General features: G+C 43.4%; 1 protein-coding gene across 1 annotated transcript; it reads right to left on the bottom strand.

The window, feature by feature from the left end:
- Positions 1-1,685: 1,685 nt before the first annotated feature.
- LOC141695499 (HVA22-like protein i) lies at positions 1,686-16,359 on the bottom strand. Its single transcript, XM_074499739.1, has 5 exons — positions 16,328-16,359; positions 16,160-16,258; positions 16,034-16,090; positions 15,864-15,927; positions 1,686-1,919 (listed from the first exon to the last, which is right to left on the bottom strand). Exons 1-5 carry the CDS (start codon positions 16,357-16,359, stop codon positions 1,686-1,688), a joined length of 486 nt encoding a protein of 161 aa, XP_074355840.1.
- Positions 16,360-16,583: the final 224 nt, after the last annotated feature.

The raw sequence follows: 16,583 nt of genomic DNA, 5'->3' as shown, positions 1-16,583 counted from the left end.
AATAAACCCTTTTTTAAGGATATTTATTACTTAATTCTTTCATATAAAAAAAGAATTATGTTTTGGTCCATCGCCAAACAGTTTGTTCCTTCATATTGTAAAGAAGAGGGATTTCGGCATTACAAGAAAGAGGAAAACAATGGTAACAATCATACTTTATCCCAAAAGGAGATAACACGGTGACAATAGTTGTTTATCTTTGTGTATTGCACTTTTTTTCTTGTATGATTCTATTGAGTTTGGTTTAGACCACATTTTTTACTTGATAGTTGTGAAATGAGTTCACAGTTTTTTTATGTAACCAAATTTTCTTCTACTATTCTTATTAGTATATTAAAGTGTCTGTGTGTGAGTACTTGAGAGAGAGTGAGAGACATGTGTATTCTGGACGAATGTTTTCTCATTTTAACTGTCACCACTCAGCAGCATGTGAAAAACGGCAAGTGCACAACTAAAACCCCACTTCGCATTTAAAAAATAAATAAATAAATTCGGGAAGGATAAAATCATTGGGACTTCCGAGTTGTTCAAAAAAAAGCTTATAAGCAGCCAGCTCCTCTAGTACAATGGCACATCATTACTTATGCTAGATTACCAATCTATGATATTCAACATGCCATATCAAATTTATTCTCTTAAAAAAATTACAAAGTTTGGAACTAAAGCTACTACGTGTATTCTATCCAAAATTAGATGGTCCATAACCCCACTATATCCACAAGATGGCTTACCATTGAGAAAAAGAGGAAACCAATCATTCAACGAGTTGATGCTGTGCGTGGTCGCCTTAGCCTGTAACGTGCAACCTCAGTGTCTTCTTTCATGACTGTATCTTCTATGCAAGGGTTTATAACATCTTTAGATGTGGAAGAGACTGTTCAGTGGACGTTGCTTCTTCATTTGAGGCAGTAGCTTTGAGAGATCCGGCAATTGTTTGCTTTTCAGTTGACTTTGTTACAGGGACTTTCGGGGAATTTTGTTCTTCAGTCTGCGGTTGTGATTTTGAGGCTGCTTCCATCTGCGATTGTGCTTTTGAGGCTGCTTCCATCTGCGATTGTGCTTTTGAGGCTGCTTCCGTCTGCTGTTGTGCTTTTGAGGCTGTTTTGGTCTGTGGTTGTGCTTTTGAGGCTGCATTGAGATTTGGTGTTGCAGCAGATTAGCAAATCCTGGATGGTTATGGATCACATTATTAGTGTTAAAACATACCTGCCATACGTTTTTAGTGTGTTTTAAGTTCAAACGTACATAAATTGACTCATTTGGTAGAAGAAAACATTGTTTTTGTATTACACAAAAAATGGTGCACGACAAATATGTTCATGCCATAATACTTGTAATTGTAAAACATGATGGACATGCAATTTATATTATATCTTTAAATCAAATATCTGAAATCAAAAACTGAATTCCGTACATGTAAACTTGAAACAGAATTATTGATAATCCATTTAAACAAGGAGTTTTAGTGAAAATTGAGAATGTTTTAGACTGCACGTGATCATCAAAAATACTCACTGCAGCTTCACACTGCTGACACATATCAGATATATTGTACACCCTTCATTTCACAATCTGTTCAATTTATTTTGTTCAATATTTACGTGAACTTATAAAGGAGTTTCCTACCTAAACAATCTTAAATTAACATAACATGCTAAGGGGAAATGATAAGAATTACAATATCTCTATTTACACTTAAAAATCCATGCCTGGGTAGTTGGAGGCTTTGGTGCTGATTTGTGAGAAATGAACCGTACAATGTCCAAAATTCTTGTTTGTGCGAAGTTAGTAGCTTTTAGCCAGAACAAAACAGCATAATCTCCAGCTCTGGTCCTCAGTTCCAACAAGTTACGGTCAATTTCTGTCTCATGCTTAGTGACATAAGGTCTAAAGAATGATTCATAGACATATGTTGTTCCCTGAATGATTCAGTAAAAGAATATTGTGTAAAAAGTTGAAAGAGATATTTAAGTTCTACACCTCAAATGCTCAGCCTAAAGGAGTTATTTCATACCTTTTGTTATGCCCAAAATTTGGTATAAACAATAATCAGGTTTTAGATTGATAAAATAGGCAAAATTGAAGAAGGAACGCCTAAAATTGAGGAACAGATAAGATTATCTTTCCATAAAAGGAAAGAGGGTGCGCCCTATGTATAGGCAGGACGCGCCTCATGATGAGAATGGTTGATGGAGGGTTGCAGTTGTCCATGCATGGGAGGCACGCCCTCGAATATAATGAGGAGGCGCGCCCAATTATTGAAAAAAGGGTGAGGAATTCCTTGATTGAATATGTATAAGTAGAGAAACTTTGGGAAGATTTCAACATGATTACTTGGCCAGGGTTTTTGGAAGATTCATGGAAGATGGAGATTATTATTACTAACCTATTTGATGCAGGTACTCTATTGAAGAACTCCTTCCTGTAGCACATCTATAGGAAATGCGGTGTCCATGGTCAGAGACCTCCAGGGGTATGCCTGATGATTGAAGACCTCCTCCTGTAGTCAATGGGTGTCCTCATTGAGGATGTGGGGTGAAATCTGGTGTGTGCTTTGGGAGCTCTGTCTCTGGAGTCAACGGGTGTCCTCGTTAGGAGACTTCGGAGTATCCTGTACTTTGCACCCAAAAGTTTGGGATCACTTGCCCTGTAATCTGGTAGGGGCTCCTTATCGGGGGACAAGGATGCATCCAACATTTGGGGTGAACCACGGCTATACCTGCGTCCACGGACTAGAGAAACAGCTGGTAGCGGAGGGTTATCCTTGGCCAGGGAGATGCCTTATCCGTGAAGTCTCGAAGCCGCGGACGAGCCTTGGGCCTTTGTGGTTGGGCCTCATCAGCGGACATTCCTAAAGCTAGTAGAAGACGGTTTCCAGTGGGTTTCCTACTGGGCCTCGGGACAAGAAATCTGAGCCCATTAGGTTTCTTGTTCCCCAAGAACTACGTTGGCTTGATCCCCTATAAATAGGGGTACGTAGGCAAATTGTAAGGGGTCAGAAGTGGGAGCGCAAATGAGCCACCACTAACCCTAAGCAATCTCAGCCCCCAATAATCACCACCACCAAACACTGTTCATCTTTTCCGACGAATACTGTTCATCGGATCCACCGACTACTGTTCACGTTTCCGACGAAGAACCGTCATCACAGATCTTGTTTCCGGCTACGAACCTCATACTTTGTTATTCCCAAATTCCTCTGTCAACAAATTAGTGCTAGAAGGAGGGGCTAATCAAGATCTGCATCTAGGAGGAAGGATGTCTCAATATTATGATGAAAGTTTTTATGATGGAAGATCTGAGGAAGAATCTGATCACGGCTATTAACATGAACCTTACGTTCCGCCGATGACTGATCGTCCCACTCCGGATGTTGGGGGACAGCCGCCTGTGCTCATCAGAAATGCTGACTTGCTGGAACAACTGTATCGCATGGGCGATGCTTTTAACGGCTTCGATTCAAGGTTGAGCACCGTGGAGCGGCGCAAGACCAGAAGGGGCCTTCGTCGCAGCCGTGCTACTCATGCACCCGGAAAAGCACCTATGACTTATAAAGATGCCTCAGCCGGCCATGGCCACACTGGAGGAGGGCGTGTGCCGATAACCCCACGACGCCTGGACTATTCCAATGATACGTCCCCAATCATTGAGCTAGTGGAAGAAGATGCTGATGGTCAAGAAATCCTGCAGACGGATAACCAGGGGACTACCCATCCGCACCGGTCTGGACGTAGTCTTGAGGAACGCCGACAGGCGGAGTCCATGCGGAGAATCGGCAACGAGGCTTCGAAGCTTTAAAGGATCGCTTGGGGATCCGCTTAGGCGATGATGATTTAAGAATGTTGTTGCTTGAATGGCAAAAAGAAGCTGATCGTGGAGATGTGACGCCCCATGATACAACGCCTGTGCCCCTGAATTCCCAGGGAAATCAGGTTCGACACCGCGATCATGAGAGAGCTCCTCCCCGCAGATCGCTGGACCGATATGGTCGAGGATATGGAAGCGACCGATGGAGAAGACCCCAACGGAGGGGAAGAGGTGGAGGCCGAGGTAGGTACTTAGATGGGTATCGTCGTGACAATTACCGTGGCCACATTGATGCCCGCTGGTATAATTGAACAGACAGCGATAACTATGCTGAATATGATGATCACAGAGATTTGGAAAATTATGATCGCGGGATGGCTCGAGGCTGCGGTCGAGGTCAAGGAGAAAATCAGGGGGGAGATCAAGGTCGGAACCCCGAAATGATTGTGATACCGGAAGATGCCCAGAACACGAACCAGCAGCAAGCCCCTCCAGGTAGGAACCACGTAGAGGTACCTCCACCGCAACCCCAAGGTCCGCAGCCTCAAATACAAACTATACCAGGTGTGGGAACCGTCAATATGGGAGATCTGAAAAGGCTACTTAACCATCCGGAAGGCAGAGTGATGGCCACAACTGAAATCCCTTCCCTGTTCTCGGCGGCTGTAAGAGAGGCACAGTTGCCGGCCGGATATCGCAACACAACTAGCGATCTCCGTTTCCACAGAAGCTCAGACCCCGTGGAATTTCTAGGCCGATTCAATATAGAGATGGACGTATATCAAGTCCCTGACTTGGCTCGATGCCGGCTCCTGGCAGCGATTTTTAGAGAAAGTACCCAACAATGGTTTCAAAAGCTTGGGTCGAGAGTAATCACTTTTTGGGATCAAATGAAGACTCTTTTCTTGACCAAGTTCTAAGTGGCTGTGAGATATGCTCCCTCTGTTACAACCCTCGCTAACGTCAAGCAAAGGGAGGATGAAAGCTTGACGTCGTACTTTAAGAGGTTCAATGCAGAATCTACCAGCGTAAGGGGGGCTTCAGACGAAGCCTTAAAGAGCTTTCTAATCGCAGGACTAAAGGTTGGTTCAGACTTCTGGAAACACTTGCAAGGAAAAGACCCAGCTACTCTAGTGAACGTCTTTGCTTTGGCAGAATCGTTCAAAGCCATAGAGCAATCTCTGGCGGAAGTACAACCAGTTGCGCACACAAGTCAAAGAAACAAAGCAAGGAAGAGAGACAGATCTCCAAGCCCAAGGTACAGAAGGAGTAGTCGAAACCCGAATCGGTGAATACCATGACCACGAGGAGGGAATGGAGTCTTTCCTCAAACTATGATTATAGAACGAGCCGGTACACGCCCTTGGCCGCGTCAATTGAACACATTTTTGAGGTTAACAAAAACAGAGGGCTGTTTAGAAAACCCGAGGCTCTGTCATCCTGGAAAAGTAGAGACAAGAAAAAGTATTGCGAATACCATGAGTTGTCCGGGCGTAACACACATGAATGTCGCCAACTAAAGGATGAGATCGAAGCATTTATCAAAGAAGGATACCTTGGTGAATGGGTAGTTAAGGAAGTAAGGAAATACAAGGATGACAAAGCAAAGGAAGAAGAAAGGCGAGCCCCGCGGGGGTCGAACAATGGAACTCTGGAGGAAAATAAATTCTTCAGGGACGGCAGCATCCGAACAATCTACGGGGGAGATCCCGGGATGGAATGCAGCAACCGAGCCTTGGCGAGATATGCTAGGGAAGCCTGGTTCAGGCCTCTCACGGACATCCATAGGGTGGAAACTCAACCACCCAAAGTATTTAAGGGTGAGTCCATGGATATTACCTTCAGAGAAGCGGATGCCCGATGTGTGCATCACCCCCACAATGATGCGCTGGTTATTTCCATCCAGATTGGAACCAAAAACATCCATAGGGCCTTCATGGACCATGGAAGCTCGACAAACATCCTCTACTACAGCACCTATAAGAAGATGGGGCTACCTGATCGGGATATGTCAGGGGAAGATTCGTGGGTCTATGGCTTTTCTGGCGTGGGAGTTAGAGTTATGGAATCAATTCGGTTGCCATGTACTTTGGCGAAAGCATGTTGTCCGTAACAAAGATGCTCGAGTTCAAGGTCCTGAATCAGGAGTCGTCCCACAACGTGTTGTTGGGACGGCCTTTTCTTCGGGAGATGAGGGTTATTACTTCAATCCACCACCTTACCATCAAGTTTCCAACGCCAAATGGTGTGGGGAGCATAAAGGGCTCACAGTATGACTCTCGGGAGTGCTACAGGCAAGCTATGAGAGGCTTTAGAAAAGACTCCCACACCGAAGACGCATTAGATGATGATCAAGAAAAGAGCATTGAGCAACCGATCGAGGAAATCCTAGTCCATTATTATGTCGAGCAAGAAGAAAAGCGCCCCTCTGAACTGCCTCCATCAATATTGTTCTTGGAAGACACACTAAGAATTGAAATGTTGGAAGAAGAGGAATCCTCAAACACCATAGTCCAAGCAGATTTCAATGGGGAACGACTGGAAGGAACATTTGACGTCTTGCAAAGCCTCGGACATGACGAGAGTAAGGTAGATGCCCCTCTCCCGGAGGGAGCGCCCTTGCCCGCAAAAAATATTAAGGAAGTTGATGCCCCTGCGATACAGGGCGCGCGTTCTAGAGAAGTCAATGCTCCTCCTAAAGGGGTTGCGCATTCTCTGCAGAACAATTAAAATCATGGTTCGCCCGACCTGGATCCCTGAATACCAATGCCAACGGAGAAGATGGGGCCAGCAGAAGATACAATTGAAATCCCTGTTGACGAAAAAGATTCCAGTAAGGTATTGAGAATTGGATCTCAGTTGGTACCAAGGTTGAAAGAGGGTCTTTCGATATTTCTCTTATCAAACCTTGATGTATTTGCATGGAACCATTCTGACATGGTAGGAATCGACCCAGAGGTAATGTGCCACCGCTTGAATATTGATCCCAAGCATAAAGGGGTTCGACAAAAGTGCAGGGCCATAAGCGGAGAGAGGGCTATAGCCTTAGCAGAAGAAGTAGATAGGCTCTTGGATGTCAGACTAATTCAGGAGTCCTTCTACCCAGATTGGCTAGCAAACCCGGTGTTGGTAAGAAAACCTAACGGTAAATGGAGAACATGTGTGGATTTCACCGATCTGAATAAAGCATGCCCAAATGATAGCTTTCCCTTGCCGAGAATTGATCAGTTGGTCGACGCCACGGTAGGGCATGCCTTGCTCAGCTTCATGGATGCATACTCCGGATATAATCAAATTCCCATGTATGGGCCTGACTAAGAGCACACCTCATTTATCACTGATAGAGGACTCTATTGCTATATTGGAATGCCATTTGGCTTGATCAACGCAGGAGCTAACTATCAAAGATTGGTAAACAAAATGTTCAAGAGGCAGATTAGAAAGACAATGGAAGTATACGTAGATGACATGCTTGTAAAGTCTAAGAAGGCGGCAGATTACATCGCAGACTTAGCAGAGATGTTCCATATTCTGAGAAAATATAGAATGAAGCTAAACCCTCAAAAGTGTGTATTTAGTGTCGAGTCGGGAAATTTTTTGGGATTCATGGTTAACCACCAAGGAATTGAGGCCAACCAGGCAAAAATCAGGGCTCTGTTGGACATGAAATCTCCCACCAGCGTCAAGCAAGTGTAGAGCCTGATAGGAAGGATTGCAGCCCTAAATCAATTTATCTCAAAGTCATTGGATAGGTGTAAAGAATTCTTCAAGGCAATCAAAGGAATGGGGAAGGATTTTGTGTGGACCCCAGATTGTGAAGAGGCTTTTCTGAAAATCAAAGAGCAGTTGGGAAATCCTCCAATATTGGCCAAGCCGAAAGACGGAGAGACATTGATTCTTTACTTGGCAGTATCTGAATACTCTGTCAGCGCGGTATTGGTGAAGGAGGAAGCAAGCCACCAGTGGCCCGTGTACTATGTGAGTAAAAGATTGCTGGATGCAGAAACCAGATATACCAGCATGGAAAAACTGGTGTATGCTCTTATTCTTGCGGCACGAAAGTTAAGACCATATTTTCAGGCTCACCGAATAGAAGTTCGCACTGCTTATCCGCTTCGACATATTCTACACAAACCTGAATCGTCGGGAAGAATGTTAAAATGGGCGGTAGAGCTAGGACAATTCGATTTGGAATATTGTCCTCACACGGAAATCAAGGGACATGCGTTGGCTGATTTCATACTTGAGTTTGATTCTGAAGTAGATGACAAGGCCATAGTGTTGGAGGAACCTTCCTCGCGAGGAAATTCTCCTGGTGGTAAAAGGGAGGAACTCCCACACCCTTGGTGGATCTTACATGTCGATGGGGACGTAAATAATAGTGGATCAGGTGCTGGGATTATCTTGGTCACTCCGGAAGGGCACCATTTGATGAGTGCTATCCATTTCAAATTTTATGTCACTAACAATGACGCTGAGTATTAAGCTTTGATCAACGGTCTGAAATTAGCTCTGGAGGTGGGGGTTGTGAATCTGATAGTTCGGAGTGACTCTGAATTAGTTTTGAACCAAGTCAACGAAGGTTTCCAGGCCCGGGGACCATGGACGGAGTTATACATGAGATGTGCGCAACGCCTATTGGAAAGATTTGGAAATGCCAGGCTAGAAAGTGTTCCGCGAGAAGGAAAATAGTAATGCGGATGCTTTGGCCAAGATGGGATCACAGATGGACAGCGTCGAACTGGACAAATCCCTTTGGGAATCTAGGAAATCCCGAGTATTCCAGAGGTAGAGGTGTTCCAGACACAAGAAATTCCGCGAGAAAGCTGGATGGCCCCCATTCATAACTATATTCAAACAGGAGCTGTACCAGAAGACAAACTACAGGCTCGACGCCTTCGATACCAGGCTGCCAAGTATATTGAATATGATGGGGTATTATACAAGAGAGGATTCAACCAACCACTATTGCGCTGCATGGACCTAGAAGAAGGAAACTACATCCTCAGAGAAGTACATGAAGGGATTTATGGAAATTACTCGGGGGTGGCTCGTTGCCATTGAAAGTCCTCAGACAAGGATATTATTGGCCAACTATGAAAGAAGACGCCTTCAAGTTTGTTCGGGCCTACGATCGTTGCCAGCGATTCGCCAACTATTCCACTGCCCCGGCATCTTCCATTACCTCATTAGCAAGTCCCTGGCCTTTTGCCATGTGGGGAATTGATCTCATTGGAGAGTTGCCCAAAGCAAATGGGGGTGTGAAATACGCCGTGGTGGCCGTAGACTACTTTACCAAATGGGTGGAGGCTATGCCACTTGCCACGATCACAGCAAACAAGATAAGGGACTTTGTTTTCAATTTTATAGTATGCAGGTTCGGTATCCCATACAAACTCATCTCGGATAATGGGAAGCAGTTTGATAGTAAAGAGCTAAGAAAGCTTTGTAAGGACTTGAACATCAAAAAGGATTTTGCCGCAGTTTATCACCCGCAAAGCATTGGTCAGACGGAAGCTATAAATAAAATCATAAAACATACTTTGAAGGCAAAGTTGGAAGAAAAGAAAGGAGATTGGCCAGAGGAGATGTCCATGGTCCTCTGGTCTTACAATATAACTCCCAGATCGACTACAGGAGAAACCCCATTTCTGCTGACTTATGGGTATGAGGCTTCCCGTGGAGGTAGGGGCTGGATCCCTCCGGAGAGACTTATTTGTTGAGAAAGATGCAGAAGTTAACCAGAGGCTCCACTTGGATTTGTTAGATGAAGCCCGAAAAAACTCTCAATTAAAGCTTACTGCAGATCAGCAATGAATCGCAAGGTATTTTAATAAAAGGTAAAATCTGTGCCGTTCAAGGTTGGGGATCTTGTGTTGCGAAAGATTATGCCTAACACCAAGATAGCTCAGCACGGGGTGCTTGGAGCTAATTGGGAGGGACCGTACAAGGTCAAATCTATACTCTGGAAGGGAACCTATCGCTTGGAAGATCTGGATGGCAAACCTATTCCTCGAGCATGGAATGCGGAGCATTTATGGAAGTATTATCAGTAGGGTGTGACTTTGTCCCCCTCATTTCTATGATTAAATCCTATGTAATAGACTAGTAGCAAATAAAATTCCTCCTAGCCTAGGGGGGTAGTACATATGACTACGAACCTTGGAACTAGCAGAAGGAAGAAAATTTTCAAATAATTTCCCCACAGAGCATAGTAGCCATGGGACTGGTGTAATTTATACACTAGAGCGCATTATCAATAAAAGAAAGAAGTTACTTCAAATTGCTTTATCTGTTTGGCATATAAAAATTTCATTAAGAAAAACTTTGAGGCGCGCCCTATGATAAGGCGCGCTCAATTGAGGAATTACTAATCCATAATCAGGGTACCATGGTACGCGTCCATAAAAGGGCGCACCTATATAAAAAATATATATGAAATAGCAGATTAATAACGCATAAATAAAAGTGTACGACTGATCGAATAAATTAAGGAAAAGTTCTTCAGATTAAGGCGCGCCATTGGTTTGGTACTTAAATAAATTACTGCAAAAGAATCACTGATAAGAAAGGAGTACTTGACACTTGCATGTTAAAAAAGAAACAGGGCGCGCCCTCATTTTAAAATGCTCTATTAAAAGAATTCTATAGATCCCAATGATATAAGGACAATTTTAAATCTTGAAAAAAGGATAAACATTTTCTAAATACTAAAGGGCGCGCCCATAACAGTTTATCTTATATGATAAAGGTGCGCTATTATGGAAGAACGCCACTCATGTTTCTGTATGACGCAGGTGTGTGATGGTTTGAAAGGGAATCAAAACAATATAAAATTAGGGTGCGCCCTATATGGTTGATGCACCTTAACAGATTTTTATATGCACGCAACAAAAGATGGAATCGTGTAAAACCATACGATATATTATAATGCAAAAAATTAAAGAGTATCAAAATATAATTCGTACAACTTTGCACAACATCAAAAAAGGGCTGGCTCCTCAAAAGTATTTGAAGCTTAAGTACGAATGAAGTTTAAACATGAAAATAAATCAGGGCGCGCCCTGAGATTCATCTGTGGGGGGAATGGATTGAAGATGAACAGTAGGATCAGCTTCAGGCGTGTCCTTAGAGGCTTCCTCTCTTGGCGCGCCCTCATCTTCTTCCTCTAACCCAAGCTCTACTCTCCTCACCTTGATCTCTGCGGAATGCTCCCTCTTGAACTCCACCATCTCAGCAACAGTTTCTTCCCCAAATTTCTCAAAAGTATAATCAGGGTCATTGGCCACAAAACCAATCCTGTAGAAGTGGAAACCGTTGGTAAATGCTTCATCAGTAATTTCCCTCTTCTCATCTGGCCACCCCATCTTCTGCTGCTCCTCAAGGTACTCAATCCTCAAGTTGGCTCCTCCAAGCTCAGTGTGGAGAGAGGTAGCCTTTTATTGGGAATCTCCAGCTGGGAAGTCAGATTGACCACCTCATCCTTGAGGAAGGATATCTGAGAGTCTTTGGCTTTGATATCTTTGGCATGAAGAAAATCTTTATCCTTAAGGGTGTTCTTCAAGATGTTATTATCACCTTGCAGCCTCTCAAGGCGCGCCTTCTCTTCAAGAAGTTTGTCCACCACTTGGGTGGAGTGAATGAATAGTTGGCAGGATGCCTTAATGGAAGCATGGGTGGCCTCTTCTAAGTTCATGGCTTGCCATTGTTCCACTTCTTCGTCTGTAACATGAAGGGAACTCATGGGGCCAAGGGAATTCAAAGAAGCAGATGAGCCTGAAGGCGCGCCTTCTGTTCTGGGCCTTTTTGGCGCGCCCTGTTTCTCTGTTAGATCTATAACAGGCCTTTTCAAGACATGAGTAGTTTTGGGGGACAGGAGTAGGAGTAGGGATGGATGCCTGTGCTATAAAACCATCTCTCTTTGGTTTGGGCTTAGGTTTGTCACCAGGGCGCCCCCCGAATGACTTGGGAATCCTTGGAGGAGCCATTTCTGTATAAAACATAGAACATATTAGTTAAACTTGACAATCAGGTGTGCTGAACAAAGCAGTAAATAAAGGCAATTGATAAATATAGCATTGATAAAGATGTATAAAGTGCTAAGCCTCGAGTAAAAAGGCGCGCCCTAAGTAACAGAAAGTTTGTCAAATGATATTAACAGGAATTTCTATCAATAATCTAGTATGCCAATATAAAAGCTAACAAGAAGGAAGCTAGGACGCGCCAATTATGGAAGGCGCGCCTTTAGACTTTGTAATGATTGAACCTGAAGGGGCTTGGCCTTGAAAAGAGCTGTCTTCTGCCTCATCTTCTTCTTCTTCATCCTCTTCTTCACTATCTAGGTCAATGACACGAGAAACAGGGACACCTTTCCTAAATTTTACGAATTTACACTTCGTTCCTACATGGTCAGAAAGGATTCTGACTCGCATCAAATTGGTCCTAGTAACTAAAGTCTTCAAGTTCCACCTTTCAGCAGCCACTCTAAGAAGGGCTTCAGCTCGCCTTTTAGGCTCGCCCTTAAGTTGTTTGGCCACTGGTCTGTCCGAAAAGAATAAGGTTGTGAAAAAAGAAGAAAGGAAACTAGAAATAATACAGGGAAAAGAGAATGAGAGGGCGCGCCCTTACTTGGTGACATGTTGAATCTTATTCTTAGTCTGGGAACATCATACAAGTAAAAGAAGTTTTCCTTCCAGCCTTTTTCATGGCTGAGCTTGCCAGAGGAGAAACCTTTCTTATTATGTTGCTTGTCTGCAACCAAGTAGTACTATCCGTGGTCAGATTTTCTCAAGTTAAAAAAATAGTTGACTTCGGCCATCGAAGGCTGAGGAAAACCCAGGTCTGTATAGAGAATAAATAGAGCCAGAATAAATTTGTAGCTATTGGGAGAGAGTTGGAGTGGAGCCATATCATAAAGTTCTATTACTTCCCTAAGATATGGATGTAAGGGCGCGCCTATACCCAAAGATACCAACTTAGGGCTGGTTACCATCCTAGGGATCTTGAAGTTTCTCCCGTAGTTGAAAATATGGGGGTGCATCATGCTTAAAGGGCGCGCCCATATGCCTTCCATGTCATAAAATTCCATGAGCCATTCTAACTGCTCATCTGAACAAGCTGAGGACAGGCCCACACAGAAAAGCTTCCCATGCTCCTTCCTAAAGCATTTCTTCACAGCTACACTGCATGGTTCGAATTCATTCCAGTCAAAGTCCAATTCACTGTCAGAAACTTCCCAGTGCTGGAAGGGGATTGTAGAAGGTTCAGGAGAGGTGGAAAACTGAAAATAGTCCTCATCAAAAAAATTCAATTCATCGCGAAGGGGAGACATGTTTCCTTCAGGAGCGCCCTCAGAAATGGGAGAAGTAGGCGCGTCCTATGATTTCTGTGGAGATAGGCTTGGAGAAATAGCCCTATAGGAGACTTTGGATGGCCCTGCATCTACATTGATGCCCATTTTAACAACTCTATATCTATCAGCATTCAAGCTCTCGAACCAGTCGTCATCATCTAATTCTGTGCTAGTAGGATCTGGGGATCTTTCTTTTTGGATTAGCTTTTGCTTCCCTTGTCTACGAGACAAAGGAACGTTGTTCATGGAAGAACTGTTTGAAGAATCTTCCATCAGGATACCTCTTTTAGAATCTTGAACAAGGCGCGCCACCCGGTTCAGAAACTCAGGGGTATAGTGGGCGTTTGGAGGCTGAGGGTCGAAGTAGGTGTTTGGAGGCGAATAAATTCCCAAATTGATAAGGAAATTCTTGAATGGGTGAAAAGGAAAGGACGCGTCCTCGTCTTCCAGCTGTCAAGAAAATCAAAGAAATGTTGAGGGCGCACCCAATTCGAGAGAATGAGATAAGAAAGTATGAAGGAAACAGAAAAGTAGTGGTGGGCTTAAAAGAATGGTATTTCCTATGACCTATGTCAGCTTCCTTCTAAGACGAGTCATATACTAAGAAGGCGCGTCCTATCAATTATAGGATCTATAAAGACTGCTATAAAGTTTGAATATTAAGCTATTGGGAGATTAGATGACAATGACGCTGCTGATAATAAAAAGGAGGACGCACCTTATATGAATGTAAAGGCGCGCCTTGTCATGCGATATATGCTTTTGACTTTAGGGGTAAACGGTTGAGATTCCTAGAAACATGAAATTAATGATTGGACCCAATGATTTTGGATCTAAAACAACAAAAATTCGAAACTACACATATATATACATAGATACATATATCATTTTATGCACATCATCAAGAACAGTTAAGGAAGTTGAAGAGATAATGTGGCATGCAGTGTGATTTATTTGACGGAATTCAGAAATGTGAGAAGTTTTACATACCTTTTAGATTGAAGAAGAAGTTGGCCAGAAAGGATTTGGAGAATGACAAAGGAGAAGGCCGATTCTGAGCAAAATGGCACCGCCGGAGTTGAAGCTTTTGGAGAAGAAAGAGAAAGTAAAAAGAGAGGAGAGAGTAAAAGTAAAAAGAAAATGACTGATGGTGACTTGTATTTATAGGTAAAAAAGGACAATTGTCAAAACAATCATGTCAATCACGATTCCCGAAGAATAAGGGAAACCGTTTCGAATCATTTCAAATTTTAGGACGCACCCTCTTGAAGGCGCACCTCCTATGATTGACACCAACTTGAAATTCAGAATGCAGAAAACTAGGAACTTTAAACGGTTCAAGCCCTGTTTAGGGCGCGCCCAGTAGGTAGTACTGGAAAGTTTTTTTATACAGATTTTAGTAAAGATGAAGAGAAATTCCAGTCCCATTTTCAATGACATGGAATTTGGGGGGTAGTTGTTATGCCCAAAAATTGGTATAAACAATATTCAGGTTTTAGATTGATAAAATAGGCAAAATTGAAGAAGGAACGCCTAAAATTAAGGAACAGATAAGATTATCTTTCCATAAAAGGAATGAGGGCGCGCCCTATGTATAAGCAGAACGTGCCTCATGATGAGAATGGTTGATGGAGGGTTGCAGTTGTCCATGCATGGGAGGCGCGCCCTCGAACATAATGAGGAGGCGCGCCCTCGAACATAATGAGGAGGCGCGCCCAATTATTGAAGAAAGGGTGAGGAATTCCTTGATTGAATTCTTTCCCATAGTGAGCCTTTGAGCGCGCCCTATGTATAAGTAGAGAAACTTTGGGAAGACTTCAACTTTATTACTTGGCCAGGTTTTTTGGAAGATTCATGGAAGATGGAGATTATTATTACTAACCTATTTGATGCAGGTACTCTATTGAAGAATTCCTTCCTGTAGCACATCTACAGGAAAAGCGGTGTCCGTGGTCACAGACCTCCAGGGGTATGCCTGATGATTGAAGACCTCCTCCTGTAGTCAATGGATGTCCTCATTGAGGATGTGGGGTGAAATCTGGTGTGTGCTTTGGGAGCTCTGTCTCTGGAGTCAACGGGTGTCCTCGTTGGGAGACTTCGGAGTATCCTGCACTTTGCACCCAAAAGCTTGGGATCACTTGTCCTGTAATTTGGTAGGGGCTCCTTATCGGGGGACAAGGATGCGTCCAACATTTGGGGTGAACCACGGCTATACCTGCATCCACGGACTAGAGAAATAGCTAGTAGCGGAGGGTTATCCTTGGCCAGGGAGATGCCTTATCCGTGAAGTTTCGAAGCCGCGGACGAGCCTTGGGCCTTTGTGGTTGGGCCTCATCGGCGGACATTCCTAAAGCTAGTAGAAGACGGTTTCCAATGGGTTTCCTACTGGGCCTCGGGACAAAAAATCTGAGCCCATTAGGTTTCTTGTTCCCTAAGAATATATTGGCTTGATCCCCTATAAATAGGGGTACGTAGGCAAATTGTAAGGGGTCAGAAGCGAGAGCACAAAGGAGCCACCACTAACCCTAAGTAATCTCAGCCCCCAATAATCACCACCACCAAACAATGTTCATCTTTTCCGAAGAATACTGTTCATCGGATTCACCGACTACTGTTCGCGTTTCCGAAGAAAAACCGCCATCACAGATCTTGTTTCCGGCTACGAACCTCAGACTTTTTTGCTCCCAAATTCCTCTGTCAACACCTTTGTTTTGGGGTACCACAAGTATATATACAGGAATAACTTTGCTTCACTATACCTTGGAACCCTTCTCGGGAGAAAGGAAATGGCATGATAGCAACCACAAGTCCGATACAAACAAGAGCTTATATGCCCCAGAAAACTTTTCACACAATCGATATTAAATTTCTTACCATGGAATCAAAGCATCTCTGACCCTCTCAAAAACTGTCAACGTCGCAACCAAGATCCTGAAAAATAAACAAATTACTTACGTAACGTGATTAAATTAATGTACCCAAAAAGAAAACTGAGCGTACCGGTACTGGCACCAAAGGCGAAGTTGCTCAACATCTTCCTTATTTTTGTCTACAGTTTTATAACATTCATAAGCTGGGTATGCATAACCAAAAACCATCCTACGAGAGAAAATATATGATTCCAAACTACCAAAGAGGAATTAAAATAGAGAGATTAGTGACACATACACAAGTCCCCTAGTAACAAGTGATCTGATCATTGTAGAATATATGCCTGGCACACAGAGAAACCAATTAGCAAATCCAGAATATAAAACGGCTGTAACAAGTCTAGCAAAGTTTGTAATATGCCTTACTTAACTAGCATTGTGATTTCAGTCGACTCTGAATTCCGCAATACATGAAACAAATCAGGAAGCTAGCATTGTAATTTCTAAGGAAATGCTTGATTAATGGGCCTACAAGGAACCAAGAATACAAATCC

Source organism: Apium graveolens, chromosome 11 (genome assembly GCF_009905375.1).
Source record: "Apium graveolens cultivar Ventura chromosome 11, ASM990537v1, whole genome shotgun sequence".
Taxonomy (NCBI): Eukaryota; Viridiplantae; Streptophyta; class Magnoliopsida; order Apiales; family Apiaceae; genus Apium; species Apium graveolens.
Note: the sequence above shows the minus strand (reverse complement) of the source record. Positions and strands in the feature narration are given on the sequence as shown.